The sequence below is a fragment of the Monodelphis domestica genome, chromosome 6 (assembly GCF_027887165.1).
Source record: "Monodelphis domestica isolate mMonDom1 chromosome 6, mMonDom1.pri, whole genome shotgun sequence".
Classification (NCBI taxonomy): Eukaryota; Metazoa; Chordata; class Mammalia; order Didelphimorphia; family Didelphidae; genus Monodelphis; species Monodelphis domestica.
In genome coordinates, this window is record NC_077232.1 from 19,510,253 (window position 1) to 19,534,264 (window position 24,012).

Genomic DNA, 24,012 nt, shown 5'->3' on the forward strand with positions numbered 1-24,012 from the left:
GATTCTTATTTGGGTACAGTACAGACTCAATAACCTTCAAGGTTCCTTCTGATCCTGAAGGATCATTTTCAGTACAGCTACAACTTTAGAGGGGTTTAAATCCTTATCTTCTGACTTAGAATAAGGGGGAGGAGAGGAGTCCACTAGGTAGTTCAGTAGATAGAGAGCCAGACCCAAAAACAGGAGGTCTTGGGTTCAAATCTCAGGAACTTCCTAGCTGTGTGGAACTGATAACTTAACATCAATTCCTTTTTTTTTTTAATTTGCCCTTTTTTTAAACCCTTATCTTCCTTTTGTTTCCAAGGCAAAAGAGTGGCCATGGGGATTAAGTGACTTTCTCAGTCACCTAGCTAGGAAGTGTCTAAGGCCAAATTTGAACTCAGATCCTCCCCAACTCTAGACCTGGCTCTGTATCTACTGAGCCACCTAGTTGTCCCAACTTTTAGGACTTTAATGAGACTCTTCAAGGAGGAAAATGTGTATATAAGAGAAGTAGTTTGGCATAATGGACCAGAGCTTTCTGGACCTGAATTCAGGGAGATTTGAATTTGATTCTCACCTCAGGCACCTATGGGTAAGTGACCCTTACAAGTACTTGCACCATCTTAGATTCAGTTTCTTCATCTATAAGATGGGGATAAGAACAGTTCCTGCCTCACTGTGCCAACTTTCAAACCCTATGGAAACGAGAGGCGCTCTCACTATTCTAAGCTCTGGGAGCTGTTTTCCCTGAGCTGCCCAAGCAAAGCAGGACCAGTTTCCATGCCCTAGTCCTGGGTCAGAGAACCTGTTCTGTGTCAATCAGGGTGAGGGCAAGAGGCACGAGCCTTATTGACAAGAAACAAAAGCCAGAGTCTTCCTGAGGCTGCCTGGGAGGATGAGAGGACAAGATGGACCTTTCTCGCAGCCTGGGGTTGCTGCCAGCCAGGGGACAATTCTGTCCTTGTGCCTCGTGGATACAGAGAGTCTGGAGTCCAATGGTCTGGGAAGAACAGAACTGGTGGTTCCATTGTGAGAGGCCCATCGCTCCACCCCAGCCACTGCCCTCGGAGAGCGGCTTACACTGACGTGGCGGGGTTTCCATGGTTTTTCAAGGCCCCCTAGCTTTGTTCTACTTTTCCTTTTTTTATCGTTTGGCAAATGCTTTGCTCTGTTGACAAAAAGAGAATTTTGATCTTGTTCTTTCCTCTGTCCTAAAGCCCTGGTTTCATTTAAGTGTCTTCACAAAGCATGACTCCCCGAAAGGGTCACAAGGTCTAAAACAAGCCACATGAATCTAAATTCAGAGAATCACAGGATCCAAGAGGCCATTTCATTTAACTCGTACTTGAAAATATCCTCTCTAACCATCGTACATCAGAAGAGCACAAAATGTGGGGTCAAGAGACCTGGATTCAACTCCTGAGTCAGCCACTAGTAAACCATGATATGTATGACTTTAGGCAAATTAATCTTTTTTTGAGCCTCAGAGGAGAGTTGGATTAAATGACTTCTAAAGTCTTTCTAGCTCTAAATATATGATTCTATGATGGCAAAGAAGTGGTCAGGGGCAGCTAGGTAAGACTATGGATAGAGCACCAGACCTAGACCTGGAAGGACCTGGGTTCAAATTTGGCCTCAGACATTTCCTTGATGTATAACCCTGGATAAGTCACTTAACCCCAATTGCCTAACCCTTACCACCCTTCTGCCTTAGAATGGATACTTAGCATTGATCCTAAGACAAATTAAGAGATTTTTAAAAGTGGTCATTTAGCTTTGCTTGAAGACCCCCAGGGATAGGGAACTCACTACCTTCTGAGGACCATTCTGCTTTAGGTTAACCCAAACTGTTGGGAAGTTTTCCTTTGTGCAGAAAATCCCAAAGGACCTGATTTCATTTTCTAATGATTCACATCATAACTCATCCATCCAATGTGATCCCTGCTCATATCCTCTCATGAGTTAGTGGCAAGGGGACTACCCAACCTATGGGGTCCCTTTCTCCCTTTCACTCAGCCTCAGGAGGAAGCCAGGGGAGCCCTCAGGTTGACCATCAAGTATCACATCTTCTGCCTTGTTTTGTTTTGTTTTTAAACCTTTACCTTCTGTCTTGGAATCACTACTGAGTATTGGTTCTGAGGCAGAAGAGTTGTAAGGGCTAGGCAATGGGGGTCAAGTGACTTGCCCAGGGTCACACAGCTGGGAAGTGTCTAAGGCCAGATTTGAACCCAGGACCTCCTGTCTCTAGGCCTGGCTCTCAATCCACTGAGCCACCCAGCTGCCCCCTTCTTCTGTCTTTATCACTCTTGCATATCGAGTCTACATTTATTTCTTTGCAACTTTTGCTCATTGCTTTGAATTCTGCTTTCCCAAGGGTAATCCTTCCACAGGACAGACCTCCAAATTCTCAAAGGTAGTTATCGTATCCCCTCTGAGTCTCTGTTTCACTAAACTCTCCATCATCATCATTTCTGTTGGCCAAACTTCACATGCATGGGCTGATCTGTCTCCATTCCACTCACCGTCCTATCCATCCTCCTTTGAAATCTCTCCCATTTAGCCATGTCCTTCAGAACATGTAGTAGCTAGAACTAAACCCAGCAGATGCTGCTGGACCAGGGCAGAGCCCCCCTGAGTCACTAGGGACATGTTCCAGGGCTTCTCCCAATGACTGGGCAGTCAGAGGCCACCTATAAATGATGGTGAAGATCCCTCCTGTCACAAGTGGGACTCGACCTGCTGAGTCAGTGATCAGGAGAGAAGGAGGGAGAATGAGTCATCTTCTCCTGCTCAGAGTATAGATGGTCCTCTCTGGATGCTGAAGAGACCCATCAATAGTTCTGAACCACCAGACCAAAAGTATCCTTTAGGGAAACTCCACATTCTTCAACAATCAACAGAGTATACAAGATATAGATCTGGAAAGGGAACTAAGACCCAAAGTAAGAAAATAATTTGTGCAAGATCATAGTCAATTTTGTTGCTTGGGGAGGCTTTTCTTGGAAAAGCTACCAGAGTGGTGGTTCATTTCCTTCCTCATCTCATTTTACAGATGAGAAAACTGAGGCAAACATGGTTAAGTGACTTGCCAGGGTGACATAGCTACTAAGTGTCCAAGACCAGATTTTAACTCGGGAAGATGAATCTTCCTGACTCTGGTCCAGTAACTCTATCCATTGGACCATTTCGCTGTCCCAGTCATGATCAATAGCAACATCATAATTCAAACCCAGGTCCTCTGATTCCAAACCCATCTCTTCTATATCTGTAAAGCTTTGCATTATCTCATTTGAGCCTCAGGAGCTGTGTGATGGGTGCTCCGGGGTATCATCATTCCCATTTCCCAGAAGAGAAAATACGCTCCAAGATATTAGATGAGATTGGATGCCAGAGAAGAGATTTGAACCCAAGTCTGCCAGCGACCTCTGACATCCCAAATCAGACCTCTTCTGTCATACCTCTTCTGAGTACCCTGGCTCATTTCTGGATCCATCCTCTACGCAAGCACAAAAACAGCACAGTGTCTGCTTTCAAGAATCCATTGTTGTGCTGGGTGCAAAGGAGATGTGGTTGGAGGCAGGATGGATGTGAACACTGATAAGCATAACACAAGGTAGAAATAGAAGAGGCCAAAGGAGAAACATGACAGTTCAGGGTCGTGGAGCTCAGAAGAGATCATGTATGTATTTAAATTTGTATCAATATGCCAAAAAAATTTTCCCAAAAAAAAAGAGAGAATGGAAAGTCGTTTTGCAAAACTTACAGAAGAGGCAGTGAAAAACAAAGTTAGAAGAGAACAGTAAAAAAGAGCTAGAGACTTAGAGAGACCCCAAGTTCAAGTCTTGCCTCTCTCTGGCACATGCTGACTGGTTATCCCATCAGTCTTCTAGGTAACTCTAAGACTATGCATTTTGGAGAAGAAAGAAACCTGCAATAGTAGAGGAAGGTTCCTCACCTGAGAGAGAGTTCCCTATACCTCTTAAAACCCAGATTCAGTGCCTATAGAAATGTCAATACTTCTCTGATGGCAGAGGAAGGTGCCGCCATATGCACTAACATCCCATGGAGATGATGGAGGCCATCTCCTAATTAGCATGATCCATTTTCTTATCCTTGTAGACAAATGATTTGCCAGGTACCTGGTAATTGATCAATACCCCCAATATGGGGGTGATCCAATTAATGTAGGCTAAGTCACACCTTTGTAGGGAACTTATAAACACCACCCCTTTTCATATATAATTGGCCTAAGCCAATCAATTATTCATTCATACTTCCTACCTTAAAATCTGTGCTACTTGAGATGGCCAGGTGGTTCAGTGGATAGAGCACTGGGCTCAGAATTAGGAAGACCTGGGTCAAATCCATCCTCAGACATTTCCTTCCTATATGAGTCTGGGCAAGTCATTTAACTTCTGTTTGACTTGGTTTCCTCAAATGTAAATGGGGATACCAATAGAACCTACCTCACAGGGTTGTTGTGAAGATCAAGTGAGATATTACTTATTTAAAAGTACTTAGCACAGTGCCTGGTGCATTGTAGGCATGATATAAAAAGGCACATTTCCTTCCTTCTCCTCCCCTTAGTGTGAATAGACAAAAAGAATGGATAAAAAACTGTCTTTCTTCATCTCCAAGTTCAGCTAAGTGACTCTGTAGATTGACAGCCAGGCTAAGAAACCAAAGGTCCTGGGTTCAAATCTAGATACAGACTTCCTCGCTGTATGACCCTGGGCAAGTCACTTAACCCCATTGCCTAGCCCTTACCACTTTTCTGCTTTGGAACCAATCCACAGTATTGATTCTAACATGGAAGGTAAGAGTTAAAATAACAATAACAAAGAACATGCTAGATCCAGATTTAGAATTGTAAGGCACCTTAAAAGATCAGCTAGAACAGCCCCATTTTGCAGAGAACTAAAGGCTATGGTATTGAGTGGCAGGTCAGGGATGGGAAAACCCAGACCTCCCTGATTTCCCCACATATTGTCCCACTGAGGTGTGAATGGGAGGAAGCTTCACTGCCAGAGAAACATTTAGTCCTTGTCCCAAGAGCCTCATTCTTTAGCCTTTCAGGTGAAACGAGATCCTAGTCAAACACTCTGCCTTTCTGTCCTCAACACCTAAATTTCACACAGACTGGTATATGTCAGAAACAGAACTCAGACCAGGGCCAATCCATGGCTCTCCTGCAGCAACTGCCTCTCCTACTGGGGAAGGAAGTTAAGCGTCAAACCATCCTGGGTACTGGTGCCAAGGCAGAAGAGCAGTAAGGGCTGGGCAAGGGGGTTCAGTGACTTGCCCAGGGTCACACAGTTAGGAAGTGTCTGAATCCAGATTTGAACCCTGAACCTCCCATCTCTATGCCTGGCTCTCCATCCTCTGAATCGCCCCTCTGCCCCAGTCAAGGACCTCTGGTACATTCCCTCCTTTGCCATTGGCTCTCTGCTCCCTAATCCCATCAATAGCCAGACTCACGCATGGCCAGGGTCAAGTCCTTCCTCTCCCGGCTGACAATCTGTGGCTGCGGGCAGTGGCAGGTATTTATGAGGGGCTCCCTGCAGCCCAGGGAGGGTGGTTGTTCCAGGCACAACTCAGGCTCCCCCACTACCCCCAGGAGACTCAATTAACACTCACCTGGATTGGTAGAATTGGAGTCTCAGGCCCGGAGCCCTCAGTCCCGGGACACACGATTGGGGGTCGGGACCAGAGGGATTTGCCATGGATGTCATTCCCCATTAATGAAGACCTCGGGGCCTCATTAAAAACCCCAAACTCACTGCAGATTTCCTCTTTGGCACGTTTAACCTTCCAAGGACTCGAGCCATTCTGAGTGTCTCTGCTGTGTCTATTGATATCATTCTGACCCCCACCCCGAAAATACTGTTGTGTGGGCCTGGCTGGAGAGCCATTGGATGGCTCATAAAGGACTGTCCTTGCCACATTCTTGCAGCCTAGGGAGGACGAGGAGCCTCATTCACATTTTATAACAGAGGAAACATGGGGTCATGGAGGGGAAGTCAAAAGATTCTATCTAGGGGCAGGGGGTGGGGGTGTTATTGAATGGAAAGCCAGGACTAGAGGTCCTTGAGTCAAATCTGGCTTTGGACACTGCCTAGCTGAGTGACCCTGGGTAAGTCACTCAACCCCCATTGGCCAGCCCTCACCACTCTTCTGTCTTGGAGCCAACACACAGTATTGATTCTCAGACAGAAGACAAGGGTTTAGAAAAAAACAAAAAAAGGTCCTATCCAAGCTAGCCGGACTGCTCCAGAGGAGCCGGGGATCATCCAGCTGCTTGGTGGAACCCCAACTCTAGCTTTGAAGTTTTAGTATGGAGCAATGTATGGCGCATCAATTTCCTTCCTAATCTTCAGTGCCCAAAACTGAACCCAAAATTCTGGATGCGATCTCACTAGGGTTGACTACAGCCTCCCTTTTCCTAGAAGTCATGTCTTTCCTAATGCATCCCAAGATCACATTAGGTTTCTGCCTGCTGCATCACAATGTTCTTTCATAGTGAACTTCCAGAGCAATAAAAAATGTTTCCTTAATTTATTTTTTTTTAATTTTAAATAAAATCCTCACCTTCCATCTTAGAATCAACACTGTGTATTGGTTATAAGGCAGAAGAGCAATAAGAGTTAGGCAATAGGGGTTAAGTGACTTGCCCAGGGTCTCTCAGCTAGGTAGGATCAGATCTGAACCCAGGGCATTCCATATCTAGATCCATATCTCAATCCACTGAGCCACCCAATTGCCCCCCTAACCCCTTGATTTTTTTCAGATAAAGTTATCTCTAGTTGTGCCTCCTCCTCCCTCCCATCTTATATTTGTGTCATTGATAGGAGTCCAAATGTAATAATTTTTTATTTATGTCTATTAAAATGTATTCTAATTAATAGGGCTCTTTATGGAGTTGACTGTCATCCAACTCATTAGCTATCTCTCACCACTTTGTGTGATTGGCAAATTTGATCATCATGCCTTTATCCAAAACACTGATAAGAAAATTAAACAGCCCAGGATCACTGGGATACTCCATTGGAGACATCCTTCCGAGGTGAAACCATCAAAAAATATTCTTGGATCTGGTGGTTCATTTGGTTCTAAATCTGACTGTATCATCATGCCCAACTCTCTTCATCTCATACATAAGAAGAGCATGAAACACTTTGTCAAATACTTTGCATAATTCAAGAAAACAACATTCACAGTGTCCACCAGATTGGCAATCTTATCAAAGAAGGAAATGAGCGCCGTCTGTTCTTGGTGAAGTCAGCTGGCTCGTTGAGATGACCGCTTGCCTTCCAGGTTTTCCCAAAACATCCTTTTCATAGTTCATTCTAGAATCTGACCAGGACCTGATATCGAGTTCTCTAGCTCATAGTTTACAGCTTCTGCTTATTTCCTCTTTTTACCCTTCTTTCCTCCATGATCTGTCTAATATACCTGGCGATGGGTCCACAGTTGATTCTGCCAATTTTTCCAGTTCCTTGAATAAAATTCATCTAGGCTTGGCTTGATCTCATGAAAGACCCTCTTAACAATTTCCCTAATAATCTGCTTATCAATTCTCTATTAGTCTTTCTTGATAAGTCCTTTCCAGTAAAAAGATCATTCTTCTTAGAACAGAAAATAGGAATAAAACCATCTTCCTTTTATCTGTTTTTATAGAATCCACCCTGAGTATTGTCCAAATCTGTCTTAGATCTATTTCCTAATATTAGATAATAGTTTAGAAGCTGAAGAGTACCTTAGGCCATCTAATCAGACTTGTCCTTTTACAGATGAGGAAACTAAGGCATAAAGAGTTGAAGTGACTTGCCCAAGATCCAGCATATAAGTGAAAGAGGAAAAAAAAAACATTATATGAGTGACCTTAGCTTCTCAACAATCTTAGTTCACTCTGAGTTTTAGCATTCCTTATACTATTCTTATGATTGGTTGCCATGCCATCATTATAGTCATCATTCTGGATCTGTCCTAAATTTCATCTTTCAGATATATCTTCTAAATCTACATTGGCCAATGAGTTTCCTCTGCACCTATACAGGTTTCTTTTGGACTTCTCCCATTTTTCTTTCTCATTGGAATTATTCCCTTTTTAGAGCACAAGAATTATATTTTTGAGAGTTTCCCATAAGTCTTAGACAACTTTTTTCTGCAGAAAGTAATTTATTGGATCCTATCTACTTTTCCTTTTTACCCTTTGGATTCTAGACCTCTAACATCTAGAACACATGTAAGACCAAGCCCAGCTTTCTTTTCTACTTTAACAAATTCTGATATGAAGTGATCACTTCCCCTTAGGAAGTGATCATTTATACCCAGGTCGTCCTTGCTGGCAAGAAATAGATTTAAAATAGCAATTCCCCTCCTTTGCTCTTCCAAAGTTTGAAGGATGAAATTATAATTGAGACCAGTGAAAAAATTCTTAACTTCTTCAATGATGTCAGAGGGAAAACATCAACAGATGTCCAGATAATTGAAGTCCACCCACTAATACTGTATTTGGCCTCTATGCCAGCCTTGTGACAAGTTTCACAAATCCAATTTTTTCCACTTTCTTTCCAGGTGGTGTTTAGGATACTCCAATGACAATGTGGCTTCTGTTTTTGCTTCCACTGTTCTCTCCATGTGTTCACTCAAATACTCTCCATCATACTTGCACCTTCTGGTTCATGGATTTTATCACATAAATAACTATTCTTAATAAATAAAGATTTTCCTCCTCCACCCTTTTTTTACCTATTCTTTTCCTTTTGAATTAAATCTATTCTTCCAGAGCCATATTCTAGTTATAAGACACATTCTACCAAGCTTCCATGTTACCTTTAAGATCAAATTTGCTTCCTTCTGTTAGCACATTTAAATAGCCTTTATAGAACACTATATACAATAAAAGCAATATTGTTATGATAATCAGCTGTGAATGACTTAATTCTCCTCAACAATGCAAGGATCCAAGACTTAGACCCAAGGATCTACGGCAGTGATGGTGAACCTTTTAGAGACTGAGTGCCCAACTGCAACCCTCAGCCCCTACCTTATCCCAGACAGGTGAGGGATAAAGTACTCCCATTGGGCTGCTGGACAAAGGGCAGGTGATGAAAGAAATGTCCTCTGGCACACATGGAGAGGGGAAAGGAGCAGGCCCCTCCATCTTACATGCCATAGATTCACCAGCATGAATCTAAGTGACTCATGATGAAAATATGCTATCCACTGCCACAAAAGGAATAGAAGGAAGCATACTATTTTTCTCTTTATTTCCTCATGAGTGTTTTTTGTCTGTACAGTATGTGTCTTCTTTCACATGATGAATATGGAAACATGTGTATAACCTATATTGGATAATTTGTCATCTCCAGGGAGAGGGGTGGAGAACTTCAATCACAAGTTATCAGAAGATAAATATTAAAAATTGTTTTGACATGTATTTGGGGAAAGATAATAACAAAATGTTACTGGGAAAAAAGATTACTTTATCATTAACCATAGTTTGTGTATTTGTTTAAGAGATACCTAAAACTATAAGTTTTATTGCTGGCTTCTTCCTCAGATTTTGTTTCCTGCCAATTTTGGAGTCTTTCAATGGTGATTTTTCGTCCTATGTTGTAATCACCATCTAAAGTATCTAGCTTGAAAACAAGAAATTCCTCTCTTCCCTTTCCTTTTTCCAGACTTTTTTAAAGCCTTTTGGAGACTTTCAAGAGTCCAAAGAAATATATTCTTCCTGGGGCTCAAAAATAGGAAAGGGTTAATTTGTGAATGACTTTAAAGCCAAACAAAGGATTTTAAAATTGATTCTGGAGATAAAAAGGAGTCACTGGAGTTTATCAAATTTGGGGAGAGGGAGACAGGAATGACATCACCCCTGCACTTTAGAAACAATCAGTTTAAAAGCTGAGTGAAGATGAACTAGAAAGAAAACTGAAGCAGAGAATTCAACCCAAAAATTATTGCGATCATGCAAATGTGAAGTAATGAGGGAGTGAACCAGGGCTGGGACAGCATCAGAGGAGAGAAGACGACATCTACATGAGAAATGTTGTGAAAGAAAAGTGGAAAGGATTTGACAATAGATTGGATATTAGAGAGTGGGGAGAACAAAGAGCTGAGGATGAGGAGTTGTGATTTGGGTTGTAAGCCTGAGTAACTTGAAGAATAGTGGTAGCCTTAATGGAAAAAGAGGATGGTACTGTGTATTGGTTCCAAGGTAGAAGAGTAGTAATGGCTAGGCAGTGGGGGTTAAGGGACTTGCCCATGGTCTGTGTGTCTGAGGAAGTATCTGAGGCCAGATTTGAACCTAGGACCTCCTGTCTCTAGGTCTGGTTCTCAGTACAGTGAGCCACCCAGCAGCCCCCTTAGAATTGTGAAGATAGAATTATCTCTCTTTGTCTATTTTAATGAAATCAATCATCAACCTTTAACTCAATCAATCAAGAATTCAAAGCTGTGGTTGGTTCCCATAAAGTGGGGGAGCAATAGGAAATGTCTTCAAGAAAACTGCTTTTAAAAGGCCAGCCTGAGGATTCAGTCATTCACTCTGCCTCAATGAGCCATGCTGGAGGAGGATTCTTTGCTTCCTTGGCTTTGGAGAGACCCGTTCCTTTCCTGGTGTTTGGAGAGATTGGCTGAGATTGCTTCCTTGGTTTTGGAGGAGAATCTTTCCCTGGATCCTGAATCAGCTTGCTGGATGAGTGGCTGAGATTCCTGCCTTGGCTTTGGAGGAGACTGCTCTGGTGGATTTCTGGCTGAAGACTACACTCAGAGATGGAGACCTGAGGAAGCCTCCTGCCAGGGTGCTGATGGACTTCACTTTGCTGGAGAAACTCTTAGAGCTGGTAGGCTTGTTAAGAATCTGTGTCTTTATCTACATTTTCCTCTTTCACTCTTTCCACCTCTTTGTAAATAAAAGCTGCTAAAAGTCATTTTGATTCAAGCTTTAATACTTTAAAATTGGCAACCACAATATTACTTTATAACTCTCTTATTGAATCAAAACCCCAATTTTAATACTTAATTGAGATTCTTGAAAGCAAAAACTCTCTTAACTTTCTATATATATCCACAGGGCTTTACGTATACTTAGTGCTTAATAAATGCTTTTCCAATAATTCTTTAATTCATTATCACCTCACTGAATTGTCACAATAAAATAAAATTGCTTGACCAATGAAAAAAATAGAGAGAAATCATTCTTATGACATTAACACTGTCCTGATCTGGGACTCCCATTAGTAGAGGTGATCAATAATGTCTGGCAAAGACAGGTCCCATACTAGGATTGTCATCACAGCACTCTATGGCAGGAAAAAATGGAAGCACAGTAGGTGCCCACTGGGGAATTCCAGAACAAATTGAAGAATATGAATGAAAAAGAATAGCATTACATCTCATTATAAGAAATGAAAAATATGAAGATTCCATGTGTAGAACTAGAAAGGAACCCTGAGGTCATTGAATTCAACCCCTTTCTTGTACATATGAGGAAACTGAGGCCCAAAGAGGTAGTGACTTACCTAGGGCAATCTAAGAATAGATTTGAACTCAGATCTTCCTAACCCAGAATTCTGCATTCTGTCCATCACACACACACACTATACTGCATTTTTTAACATATGGGTGGTTGCCAAGTGAAGGAAGCAAAACCTGGAGAATAAGACTATTGCAAAGGAAAAGAACACCAAGCTTTGGACCATACACAACACCTGATCTGGCTTCTGGAGAACAGCTCATGAGAGATGATGGTAGCAAGGTGGTAGAGCACGGGTACACACTCCTGCTATATTAGCTGGTTTGCTCAGCTATTTCTCTCTAAGCAAAGGTCTGGAGGCCAGGTGGTTCATCAAGAAGTGAGGTGAAACAAATAATAAATTATTTTTAAAAGAAAAAATGATTCCCAGAGCTTGTTGGAACCTCACTGTGGCTCTGGAGGGATGCGTTAGGTGTGGTTGTTTTCGCTTCTTTTCCAGAGGCTGGTGAGTCCTCTTGAGACAATGAGGGCAGCCCCAAGAGAACCTTGGAATAAGTTTTGCCCAACTTCCACTTAACCTAATTCTAGCTTTGCAGATTACAGGCTGTGCTCAGACCCCAGAGGATGTGGGACAGTCAGAGGGCACAGGCTGAAACCTTCATTAACACAGGCTTAAAAGCTGGCTTCAGAAAGGTCTCTACTGTTGGGGAGACTGAGTCCTGCTCAGAATGGAAGCCCTGGCAGGGGAGCAGCAGGAGGGATGTATGCCAGGCCCCAGCTCCCACTCAGGGTGAGGACCCTGGTGCTTTACAGAGCTCCACGTTAGGCAGGAATTGAATAGAACAAGAAGGGATCTGGCACTGGCAGGATGTGACCAGGGCTACCTTGAGAAGGAAGACCCAGAAACTGAGGTCCCCAAGGAACTCTGCAGGGGAAGCAGCCCAGCAGGCATGGTGTCAGGCCCCAAGCAGGGCTCACTCCTCTTTAAGCACCTAGAAGCAATGATCTCTAATCTGTGGGACCCCAGGGAAGCATCCCCTTCTAGATGCTGCCACGGCTCACTCAGGGATTGAGGACCACCAAGCACACCCAGGAAGAGCCCATCACCATGCTCTGCTCACTGCTGCTCCTTACCCTGACCTCAGTCTCCCCCACATTCTCCTCTGTCCAGCCCTCATGCCAGCTGCCTGCCCCCAGCACCACTCACCAGCTCTCTACTGAAGGAAATGTGCTGATTGGGGCTGTCACCCCCTTACATGCCCGACTTGTCCAACAGAAGCTGAGCTTTTGTCAGCCTCCAGCACAGCCCCCCTGCCAACAGTAAGTCCTGCCTTTTATTCCTGAGGAAGGACAAAGGGACGTGGGTAGGCATGCCTTGAGTGACAGGGTGGTGAGCAGACCTGGAGGCACTGAGCCAGCTGCCCTCCCTCCTGTGCCCTCCTTTGCCACAGTGAAATCCTTCAAGGCTTCCCCAGACTCGGTGGGCAGAACTTGGGGCTCCTGTAGGACATCTGGGGTAGCGATGTGGGTATAGTTCATTTGTGAGACTTTGGGGGGGCAAGAATAGTGAGAGGCGAATGTTATGTGGTCATACTGCTGGAGATGAAGTCTGACAGTGGCCAAGCTTTGTACACTACTCCATATCAGAGATTTACAGGAAGGAAACCTTGCCCTGATACCTCGTGTCAGAGATCATCGAATGAGGGGAAGGTGACCTAATGTCATAATAATGTCATCTTAGAGTTGGAAGTCTCTCATGGGCTGTCTTGCCCACTCCTGTCCCCATGCCCCATCCAATTCAGGAATCTCTCCTATGACATTGGCGATTGTGGAATCAGAAAACTTTGTAGCCTTGAACTGCTTCTCCCAGCATCCCTCTCCTCTTTATTCCCATGTTTGTGTTTGTTATGTGCATATACAGTTCTGTAACTGTGCCCTAGCTCTCTCTCTCTTCCTGCATGTGTGTGGGGCCGGGTGAGCTCTCTCTTTTTCTCTAGCCTTTTATTTTCCTTTTTGCTTCAAGTTATTATCAATAAACATTATTAAAGTTAATACTTGGAGTATTTTGGATATCAATTTTTTATTTTACATGATGGTCATTCATGGTCCGCTTGACCATTTCCAGTGATGGATGAGGCAATCACTACCTCCCAAGACAGCCAGTTGCAATTTGCAGGCAGCTCTTCCTCCGTTGAGCTAAAATCCACCTCCCCAATCCATCTGGTCCTAGTTCTTCCCTCAGGGACCAGGCAGGAAGACTGAAAAAATAAAACTCAAAGCAGTCTCCTAGGTGATAATCTGGTGATCCAACCCTCACTTTCAGAGGGAGACAACTTTCCCTAAGTCACTAAGAAGTAGAGACAGTTCTTCCTGGGACTTTTGAGGACTAAGACATCCAAGGCTACCACAGCTATGACCCTAACTTGATTTCTTTCTTCCCTAAGATTCAAGACTCGTTTTTTCCTGAATGCCCTGGGCATCCTCTTTGCCCTAGAAGAAGTTAACAGAGACCCCATCTTCCTGCCAAATGAAACAGTGGGACTCCATCTCTATGACTCCTGTGTCTCTGGCACCAAGGCTCTGGGGAGCACCCTAGCCCTCCTGTCCGGACAGCTCATTCCTATACCTAATTTTGATTGCCACCGCAAGAGCCGACTCCTGGGAGTCATTGGGGGAATGACTTCTCCGGAGTCAGAACCCATGGCAGAGCTGCTCTCTGTCTACAAAGTCCCTCAGGTGAGTAATTTGTCCAAAGCAGAAAAGTGACAGGAGACCCCCTTCAGTGATCAGCATCCTTCTTACCATGGAAATGCACATCAGACGCAGCTCGGTTCTGTGTCCCTCTGGGTGTGCACACTGAGGCACTGATGATGGAATTGCTTAAACGATAATCATTAACCAACTTGAGGATCATAAAGTCTCTCTCCTTGAGCCAGTAAGCTAAATAGTACAAATATTATTATTCCCATTTTACAGATGAAAAAGATACTGAGAGTTTAGAGAGTCTGGGAGACTCTGGCTCAGGCTGTGAGAAGCTAAGTGACTTGCCCAAAATCACACAGCTAGTAAGTCTTTGACACAGAATTTGAACACAGGTCTTCTATCTCCAAATCCAGTGCCTCATCCATCAAGAGCTCAAATGTGTAGCTATCCTTCCCATTGGTATTTGCATTTGGAAAAAAAGAAACAGGAGCATCTAGGTAGCACAGTGGATAGAGCATTAGGGAAGACCAGAGTTCAAATCCAGCCTCAGACAGTTCCTGACTCTAGGACCCTGAGCAAATCATTTAACCCCATTGCCTAACCTTTACCACTCTTCTGAATTAGAACCAATACTTGAAATGGATTCTAAGACAGAAGGGGAGAGTTTTAGGAAATAAAGAAAAGAAGAAATCACACACACATCCAAAGGAAGAAATTGCCATTGACAAAATTTGGGGTGGTCTCAGCAGCAGGGGAGAAGTGAAGGGGACCCTTCACGTCTCACCATCCTTACTGTCATGGGTCAGTTTTGATTCAGGCCAGTTTCCCGGAAGCTTGTGACCCAAACTGGAACAAACTGAGACACTCGTGATCCATTGAACAGCCAACCAAAGGTTTACTTAGCAATAGCCGGGAAGGCTCTTCCTGCAGGATAGGACAACTCCTACTCCCTAGTCCTTGCTGCTTTTGTGCTTTGGAATCAATATTTAGTATCCATTCTAAGACAGAAGGGAAGAATTTTTTTTTAAAGAGTGGCAAGACCACTTTTGCCAACCATGAAAATGCAAAAAGTTATTTCAAAGATTTGAGTATTTGTCCACAGTATATGACTTATGTGACTGTAGAGGCAACTGGTGACACAGTAGATAGAGAACTGGACCTGAGTACAAACCTGGTCTCAGACACCTACTATGTGACCCTGTGCAAGTCACTTAACTGCTATCCACCTCAGTTCCCACAACGGTAAAATGGGGGAAATAACACCACCTAACTGGATTGTTGTGAGGATCAAATGAAATCACGTTTGAAAAAAGGGCTTGCACATAGTAGGCACCATTTAAATAAATGTTCATTCCCTTCCCTTCTCCTTGGTCAGGGCACAGTCTCTCTGGGCCTCAGTTCTTTATCTGTAAAATGGGGAGATTTGACTTCTAAATTAAAATTAAGGTCCCTCCTGACTCTAAATCACAGATGCTAGGATAGTCCTACTCTCGTGCCAGGCTCTTCTTCTTAAGGCAATGCAAGCCTTGAAATGAATCCTTCTGAAGCAGTAGAATTAAGGAGGAAACAACAGATTTCTCAGAGAGGGTAAAGTCCTCTTTCAGCCATGAGATGGAACTCTGGGAAAGAACACATCATCTTAACAGGTCAGGGCAGCTTGACTGAGAAGTTTAGAACAAGGTTTGGTCCCACACAGCTGCTAAAAGGACCCCAAAAATGTCATGTCAAAAGCTGGATTTTCTGGCCAGGAACATTTGGCCCTTTTTCTTCCCTCAGATAAGTCCTGGATCTCAACATCCCCAATTTTCTGACCATCGCCGGTTCCCTTCCTTCCTTCGCACAGTTCCCAGCAGAGCCCACCAACCTCAGGCCATAGCCAAAATACTTGTCTTCTTCAACTGGACCTGGGTGGGCCTGGTTGGCTCAGACAGTGGTGCCTTTGAATGGTTGGACCGGGAATTCCGGAAGGAGGTAGGAAGAAATGAAGGTTGTGTAAGCTTCTCAAAGAGGATCGATGGCCATGTCACCAACGTGGGCGATGTGGCCGATGCCATCCAGACTTCCACTGCCAAGGTGATTGTCTGTGATTGTTACCACGTCCACTTTATTGTCCTCGCCAAGGCCCTTCAGGAGAAGAATGTTACCAACAGGATATGGTTTCTGTCTACTTCGTTCCTTTTGAACCCTTCAATACTGAGCAGGGAAGCCAGGGAGATGCTTAATGGGAGTCTGTCTCTGGGGATACACTCAGGGCCGGTGCCTGGCCTCGAGCACTTCTTGTCCACTCTGCACCCAGCAAAGTACCCAGGAAACCATTTATTAAAGTTGTTCTGGCAAGAACTGTTGGGCTGCACCTGGCCTGGGCTAAAACCGGTGGGCGCTCAAGCAGGATACATTGCCCAGAACTGCACCGGGCTGGAGCTCCTGACATCTACCCATCTATCTGCCCTGAAACTGGATGACTTGACTGCTACATACCAAGTCTACCTGGCAGCCAAAGCCTTCCTGGTGGCCTACCAGAACCTGAGGGCCAACCACCCTGCAGAGGGTATATTTCCTAGTGGTACCTGTGCCAAGGCAGGAGAGGCCAGACCATGGCAGGTGAGAAAAATGCCAGGAATCCCTATCAAAATGTTCAGCTCTGCATTGGTCGAAGGGATATGATTGGGGATATAGACTCTAAATGAACATCCTAGTGCAAACAACATCATTGAAATAGATTCTGATCAAAGACACAAGTAATACCCAAAGAAATTGGGTGTTGGCTGTGGGAAGGGTGGATGGAGGGAAGGGAGGGAAATAAAGTGAGTACTGTAACAAAAGAAAAAAAATTAAATTTAAATTAAATAAATAAATAAATTACCAACCAGTAGGTTGGATCTCCACATAAGGGAAGTCATGAACAGGAGGAAAATGGCAAAGGAGAGCCTGGGAATGGGGGAAGGTAGGTGGTTCAGTAGATTGAGACTCAAGCCTGGAGTCAAGAGGACCTGGTTCAAATCTGACCTTGGACACTGCCTGGGCAAGTCACTTAACCCCTATTGCCTAGCACTTAGCACTCTTCTGCCTTGGAACCAATACACAGTACTGATTCTAAGAAGGAAGGTAAGAATATTTAAGAGAGACAGAGACAGAAAGAGAGAGAGATGAGAGGAGGGGGAGGAAGAGGGAGAGGAAGTTAGATAGGGAAAGAGATGGAGAGAGAGAGAAAGAGAACGAGAGACAGAGAGGTACTTAATAAACCCTTGTTTCCTTCTTTCTTTCCTTTTCTTTTTTTTCTTCTTTCCTTTCTGTAATCCTCAACATACTTGAAGAATGGGAACAGAATAGGGGCAGGGGATCAGAGAGCTATTTCTCAGGCTATGAACAGATACAGCATTTCTATCAGAATTTCTGAGTATATTTGGTAGAGCTGATCTTCCAGGTCTAGAGAAAACCTCTGGGAGTGTAGAATAAAAAGAATCATCTTAAAAGACTTGACCTTCTTTTAGCCTCCTATGTGTGCTCTTGCTTCAGGTCCTGCAGTATTTAAGAAATGTCCACTTCACTACCCAAGCCCAGGAAGAGATCTTCTTTTCTCAGGATGGAGAGGTCCCAGCGGTGTTTGATGTTGTAAGCATCTATATTGCTCCTGACCACACTTGGCAAACCACCAAAGCGGGCCACGTGGACTTCAGGGAGCCCCTGGGGAAAGAGCTAGTCCTGAACAGCAGTGCTATCATCTGGGCAGAGGGTTCCGGAAAGGTGAGAACTGGACAAATCCACGCCCCCAAACCAAAAACAATGCCAACTTGCCAGAAGAAAAAGTAGGTATGGGTCCTGTTGTCCCAACCCAAATCCACCTGTGATTCATTGCAATTTCCCCAAATAAGTGAGAAACCAGAAACGTGCAGACTTGAGGACCAGCTCTCTCTAAAAAGCCGATTCCTGATAAAGACCAAGAAGCGCTCCTATTCCTCCACCAAACCTCACCCACAGCACTCTCTCCTCTCTTTGCCCTCTGAGCAGGTCCCTCTCTCAGTCTGCAGTGAGAAATGTCCGGTGGGGACTCGGAAGTCAAATGTCCAGGGAAAACCAAGCTGTTGTTTTGAGTGTCTTCCTTGTCCCAGAGGAGAAATTAGCAACACGCTAGGTAAGAATCCCAGAATGATGTTGCCCTCTTGGTCATCATGTTGACTAGGAGCAGACATTAGAGTGGATTCAGTCAAGTGCTTAGCTAAGTAGACTTGGAAACGAGAATGAAAGAATGAATGAGCACTCTTAAGTGCTTACTAGGTTAGAAAAGAGAATTTTATTGGGGAATGAGGGAAGCATTAAGAAGGGACAGAAATGTTACAAGAAACAGCAATAGAGGGGGCAGCTGGGTAGCTCAGTGGATTGAGAGCCAGATCTAGAGACAGGAGGTCCTGGGTTCAAATCTGGCCTCAGACACTTCCCAGCTGTGTGACCCTGGGCAAGTCACTTGACCCCCATTGCCTAGCCCTTACTACTCTTCTGCCTTGGAGCCAATACACAGTATTGATTCCAAGATGGAAGGTAAGGGTTTAAAAAAAAATTTTTTAAGAACAATAGTAATACAGATACATATATAATTAAAATGAGAAGATAAGAAAATACACTTGGCAGAGGGTTCTAAATTCTACTGAAAACTACTAGCTGGGTGACCTAGAGGACGTAGGAGACCTAGGAGGAATCACATGTCCCCTGCATGCTACTTTCCTCACCTATAAAAAAAGGAGAAAAATAATACTTTTCTTATCTACCTTGCGGAGTTATTCTAAAGACGCTCCTTTGTCAATTTTCTTGGTTTTGTTTAGTCATTTTTCAATTGTGTTCTATTCTTTGGGGTTGTCTTGGCAAGGATACTGAAATGGTTTTCCATTTCCTTCTCCAGTTCATTTTACAGATGAGGAAACTGAGGCAAACAGGGTTGAGTAGCTTGCCCAGGGTCACATAGCTAGTACGTGTCTAGTAAGTTTTGAACTCATGACGATGTGCCTTCCTGACTCCAGATCTGACATTCTATCCACCAAGGCACTTCGCTGCCTTTAAAGGTTACAAAACATAAGCTGTTATTGTTGTCCCAGTGTACAGAGCAAAGAAGGCACATTGCCCCACCACCCACAATGCTGGCCACAAGATTGGGTTAAGCTCCGGATAACACATTTTAGGAAAGACTTTGACAAGCTCTAGCATCCCCTGAGGAAGGTCACCAGAGTTGCAAAGGATGGAAGAATACACCATAGGAGGGTCAGTTATACAAACTAGGGTTATTTAGCCAGAAAGACAGGAGATATAGGGGGAGTCCACTAGAGCTGCCTTTAACTATTAAAAGAGCTGTCAGGAAGCCCAGGGATCAGCCTTGTTCTGCTTGGTCCCAAAGGGCAGAACTAGGAATGATGGGTAGAAAATATTGAAAAGAAAGATTTCAAAAGAAAGATTAGTGAGATCCCAAAATGGAATAGGCTGCCTCAGGAGACGGCAGACTCCCCTTCTCTGAAAGACTTCAAACAGGGATAAAATAACTAAGCAGTTATCAGGGATTCCAGACCTGGTGCAGATTGGACCATTGCTACATTGCTAATGCCACAGTGAAGATGGAGAAAAGGAATATTTATTATACATGTGTGAGGACCATTTGAGGGAACTTGGGATATTCCTTCCAGAGCAGAAAGAATAAATGAGTGAATGAGAGAATGAAAAAGAATTTATTCAATCCCTACTACATGCCAAGCACTGTGCTAAGCACTAGAGATACACAGAAGAAAATCAAGTAACCCTGCCCTCAAGGAGACCACATGCTAACTGAGGGAGACAACACATAAGAGAGACCAGCCACAATGTAGGTGGAAACCTATGGAAGACTTAAGGGGGGAGTGGCAGGGCAGATGGCAAGGACAAGATTGGCTTAGGTCACCTTGGCAGATCAGATGGCAATACCTATGGGGTACTGAAGGCTTAGTAGAAAGCAGCTGGTAACTCTTATAAAAAAACAAATTAGGTCAGAAATGGTATTAAAATGCAAAACTAGGTCTAAGATCATCCGGATTTGGGAGTTCTCTTCCATTATGCAGATCCCAACCCAGCAACTAGTGATGGGTGGTCAGCCTTTGCTCAAAGACATCTGGAGAGGATAAACTCTCCTCTTAGTTTTGGACCCCTTTCATTGTTAGGAAGCCTTTCTGGTGACACCAAGCCCAAAACTACATCTTCCTAACTTTTCTCATTGTTCCTAGTTCTGCCGAACAAGGCTAATCCTTTAGAAACTAGACTGGGAAGCTGGACAGAATAATGGAGGTCATGTAGCCTAACTCCTTCATTTTACAGAAAAGGAAACTAAGGCTCAGAGAAGAGACAGCCATACAGGTGATCACTAGAAGAGCTAGAATTGCATCCCATACCCTTTGGATGGTAACTTTCTATAAGGACAAACTGAGATCTAATTGACAGTCCTAGATATTAAAGAATTTTGCATCCGTAACTTTTCTGAATGTGGTGGCAGCAAGGTTGTCCAGAATTTGGCCACTAGAAACCAGGACACATCCTAATAATGGGAGAATGTATCATTCACACACTTACTCCTCAAAAAAAAGCATTCAAAAATGACCTCTTTACTGACAGAGAACGTTCTCCCCTGGGGGGAAATATTCTATGCTCCCACATTCCTTTCTCTGACTAATCACCAAATATCTCACAGTTTGTAGGCATAAACTAACAAGGGGCAGTGTGGAACCACAGAAAGGAATGAATGTCAGATGATCCGAGTTCAAATCCCATCTTGATACTTCCTTCTCATGAGACCTTGAACAAGTCTTCATCTCTTTGAGGCTTTGTTTCCTATCTGTAAAAACTGGGAGGCTGGACTAGATGATTTCTGAGGTCCCTTCCAGCACTAGGTCTATGATCCTATAAAAGGAAATAGTATAGAGCTAAATAAATGTAAAGTCTTGATCTTGGGTTCAAAAAAATCACCTGTACTAGTACAGGAAGGAGGAGACATGATGAGAAAGCAGTTCATGAAGAAAATACCCAGAAGTTAGAGTGGACTATAAACACAGTAAGAGTTAAAATAGGAATGTAGGCTGATTTAATAGTAGTATAGTGCCAAGAGCAAGGGCAGGTTCGCCACATAACTAGGGGAAATTCTCCCAGTGTGAAAATTTTCTCTCCTCTACTTCTGTTATCTAACTCATCACTAGACTCCTCTTATTCATTTCAGACAGTGCCAGTTGCCTGAAGTGCCCAGAGGACCAGTGGCCAAACAATGAGAAGAATCAGTGCATCCCCAAGGTTCTTGACTTCCTTTCCTACAATGAGCCCCTGGGCATGGCATTAGCCATTTGCACAACTCTCTTCTTTTGCCTTGCCCTGACCATCCTTGGCATCTTCATATGGCATCACCACACCCCCATAGTGAGAGCCAACAATGTCAGATTGAGTTACCTCCTTCTCTGCTCTTTGGCACTGTGTTTCCTCTGCCCATTCATGTTCATTGGTTTCCCAGTACCTCTGACATGTGCCCTGCGCCAGGCAACTTTTGGGATTATCTTCACAGTCTGTGTGTCTTCTACCCTTGCCAAGACTATCATTGTTGTGTCTGCCTTCAGGGCCACCAGACCAGATGCCAGACTCAGGAGGTGGGGAGGACTAAGTCTTCCCAATGCCATCCCTATTGGCTTCTCATTGGTCCAAGTTACTCTGTGTGGATTTTGGGTCACTGGCTGGCCTCCAGTGCCCATGAATTCTACAGAGGCCGGACCCAAGGTCACCATGCTTTGTAGTGCAGGCTCCTCAGAGCTCTTCTATGCTATGCTGGGCTACTTGGGCTTCCTAGCTCTGGTCAGTCTGGTGGTGGCTTTTCTAGCCCGTCAATTGCCTGACACCTTCAATGAAGCCAAGCACATCACTCTCAGCATGTTGGTCTTCTCTTGTGTTTGGATCTCCTTCATCCCAGCACACCTGAGTGCTCAGGGCAAGGACACTGTGGCTGTGGAGATTTTTGCTATCTTGGCATCTGGAGCAGGTCTGATGTGTTGTTTATTCTTCCCTAAGTGCTATATTATCCTCCTCCAGCCCGACAAGAATACAAAGGACCAAATGATGGGCAAGTCTCATTTCAAGAGATGAAACCAGCATCATCCCTTCTGATGTGTCCATCACAGAGGGCCTCACCAATTTGTATCTCTTCTCCAAGCTATCAAGGATAAATTCTGATATTTCAAAAGGACCAATGTCACCCTTTTGAGTAAAGTGTGGTAGGTAACAACATTGCTCATGTAGCATAGCAGTATCCCCTGGCAAATGATCATGGTCTTGGGGGCAGCTGGGTAACTAAGTGGATTGAGAGCCAAGCCTAGAGACAGGAGGTCCTGGGTTCAAATCTGGCCTCAGACACATCCTAGCTGTGTGACCCTGGGCAAATCACTCCACCCCCCCTTGCCTAACCCTTACCACTCTTCTACCTTGGAACCAATACACAGTATTGATTCCAAGACAGAAGGTAAGGGTTTAAAAAAAAAAAAAGGATTATAGTCTGCCTTCAAGAAAGGGTGGCACAAAGGCAATTTAGTGTACACAAGATCTACTGTTTGCAACTCTCCTATGCAATGTTGCACAGTTGTGGGACCCTGGATTTACAGTTGGAGATTACCTAGTTTGACTGATTCGTTTTACAGATGAAGAAACTGAGGTCCAGAAAGGCTAAGTAACTTTTTCAAAGTTACACAGATGATAAATGAATGACAGAATCAAGATTTGAACTCTGATTAATCCAAATATTTCCCAACTTCTACTACATAGCCTGAGCTTAGGTATTTCAATAGATAGAGTGTTGGTCCTGAGACAGGGAAGATTTGCTTTCAGATCTTTTTTTCTTTTAATTATTACCTTTGTGACAGCTACAGGTTTGATAAACATATCATCTACTCTATTAACTGATCCACTGATAAAAGCTCTACAAAGGCAAGTAAAGATACCTGAACAATTACCCAAGATTAGAATCCAACATGGAACCATTAATGACTACTTTTTGAGCCCAATCATTCATGTAGTTCCAAATTTATTTTATTGTACCACTGTCTAACTCATAAAGAAGAAAAAGAATTGAATAAATGACCTTCCAAAGGCATCTATCTGTAGACCCTGCTGCTTTCTTGGAGAATGGAACCAATTCATGACAGAGAACCCTCAAATCCAGTGGCCATTACCCAATCCTGATGATTCATGTGAGGATAAATTAAATTACCAGAAGGACACATTAATAGGGATGATAATTTCTGAGATAAAAAGTTGAACAGCAGCACACCAGTGCTCTTCTAGTTGCTACTATTGAATGAAGATAGGGCTTAAGGAAAGGAGAGATCTGAGATTTAACTAATTGTTTCAGCAGACAGCATCTGAGAATGGAACTGACTTTTTTGGATGACAATTTAGAATAGCAGAATGATGAACTGTGAAATGAATCTAAAAAAGGTCAGTACAAATTTTATCTGCTTGATGTTTTAAAATTAAGACTATGACAAAAAAATTAAGACTATGACATTAATACACAGTTGGTGGAGTTCTGAACTGATCCAAGCATTCTGGAGGGCAATATGGAAGTATACCCAAAGGGCTATAAAACTTTGGTCTGGTAATACCACTACTAGGTCTGTATCCCAAAGAGATAATAAAAAAGAGGAAAGGACCTACTTGTACAAAAAAAATTTAGAGAACCTCTTTTTATGGAAGTAAATAATTGGAAATTGAGGGGATGTCCATCAATAGGGGAATAGCTGGGCAAATTGTGGTATATGTTGGTAATGGAATACTATTGTGCTATAAAAAATGATAAGCAAGATGATTTC

The 24,012-nt window shown here is 43.5% G+C and overlaps 1 protein-coding gene across 1 annotated transcript; it reads left to right on the forward strand.

Moving 5' to 3' along the window:
* The first annotated feature begins 13,933 nt into the window (after positions 1-13,933).
* On the forward strand, positions 13,934-22,294 carry VN2R615 (vomeronasal 2 receptor 615). Its single transcript, NM_001099569.1, is given in 5 exon segments — positions 13,934-14,200; positions 15,944-16,768; positions 17,684-17,911; positions 18,176-18,299; positions 21,387-22,294. Coding segments are annotated over 5 exon segments (2,145 nt in total). The 5' UTR covers positions 13,934-14,140.
* The last annotated feature ends 1,718 nt before the right edge of the window (positions 22,295-24,012 follow it).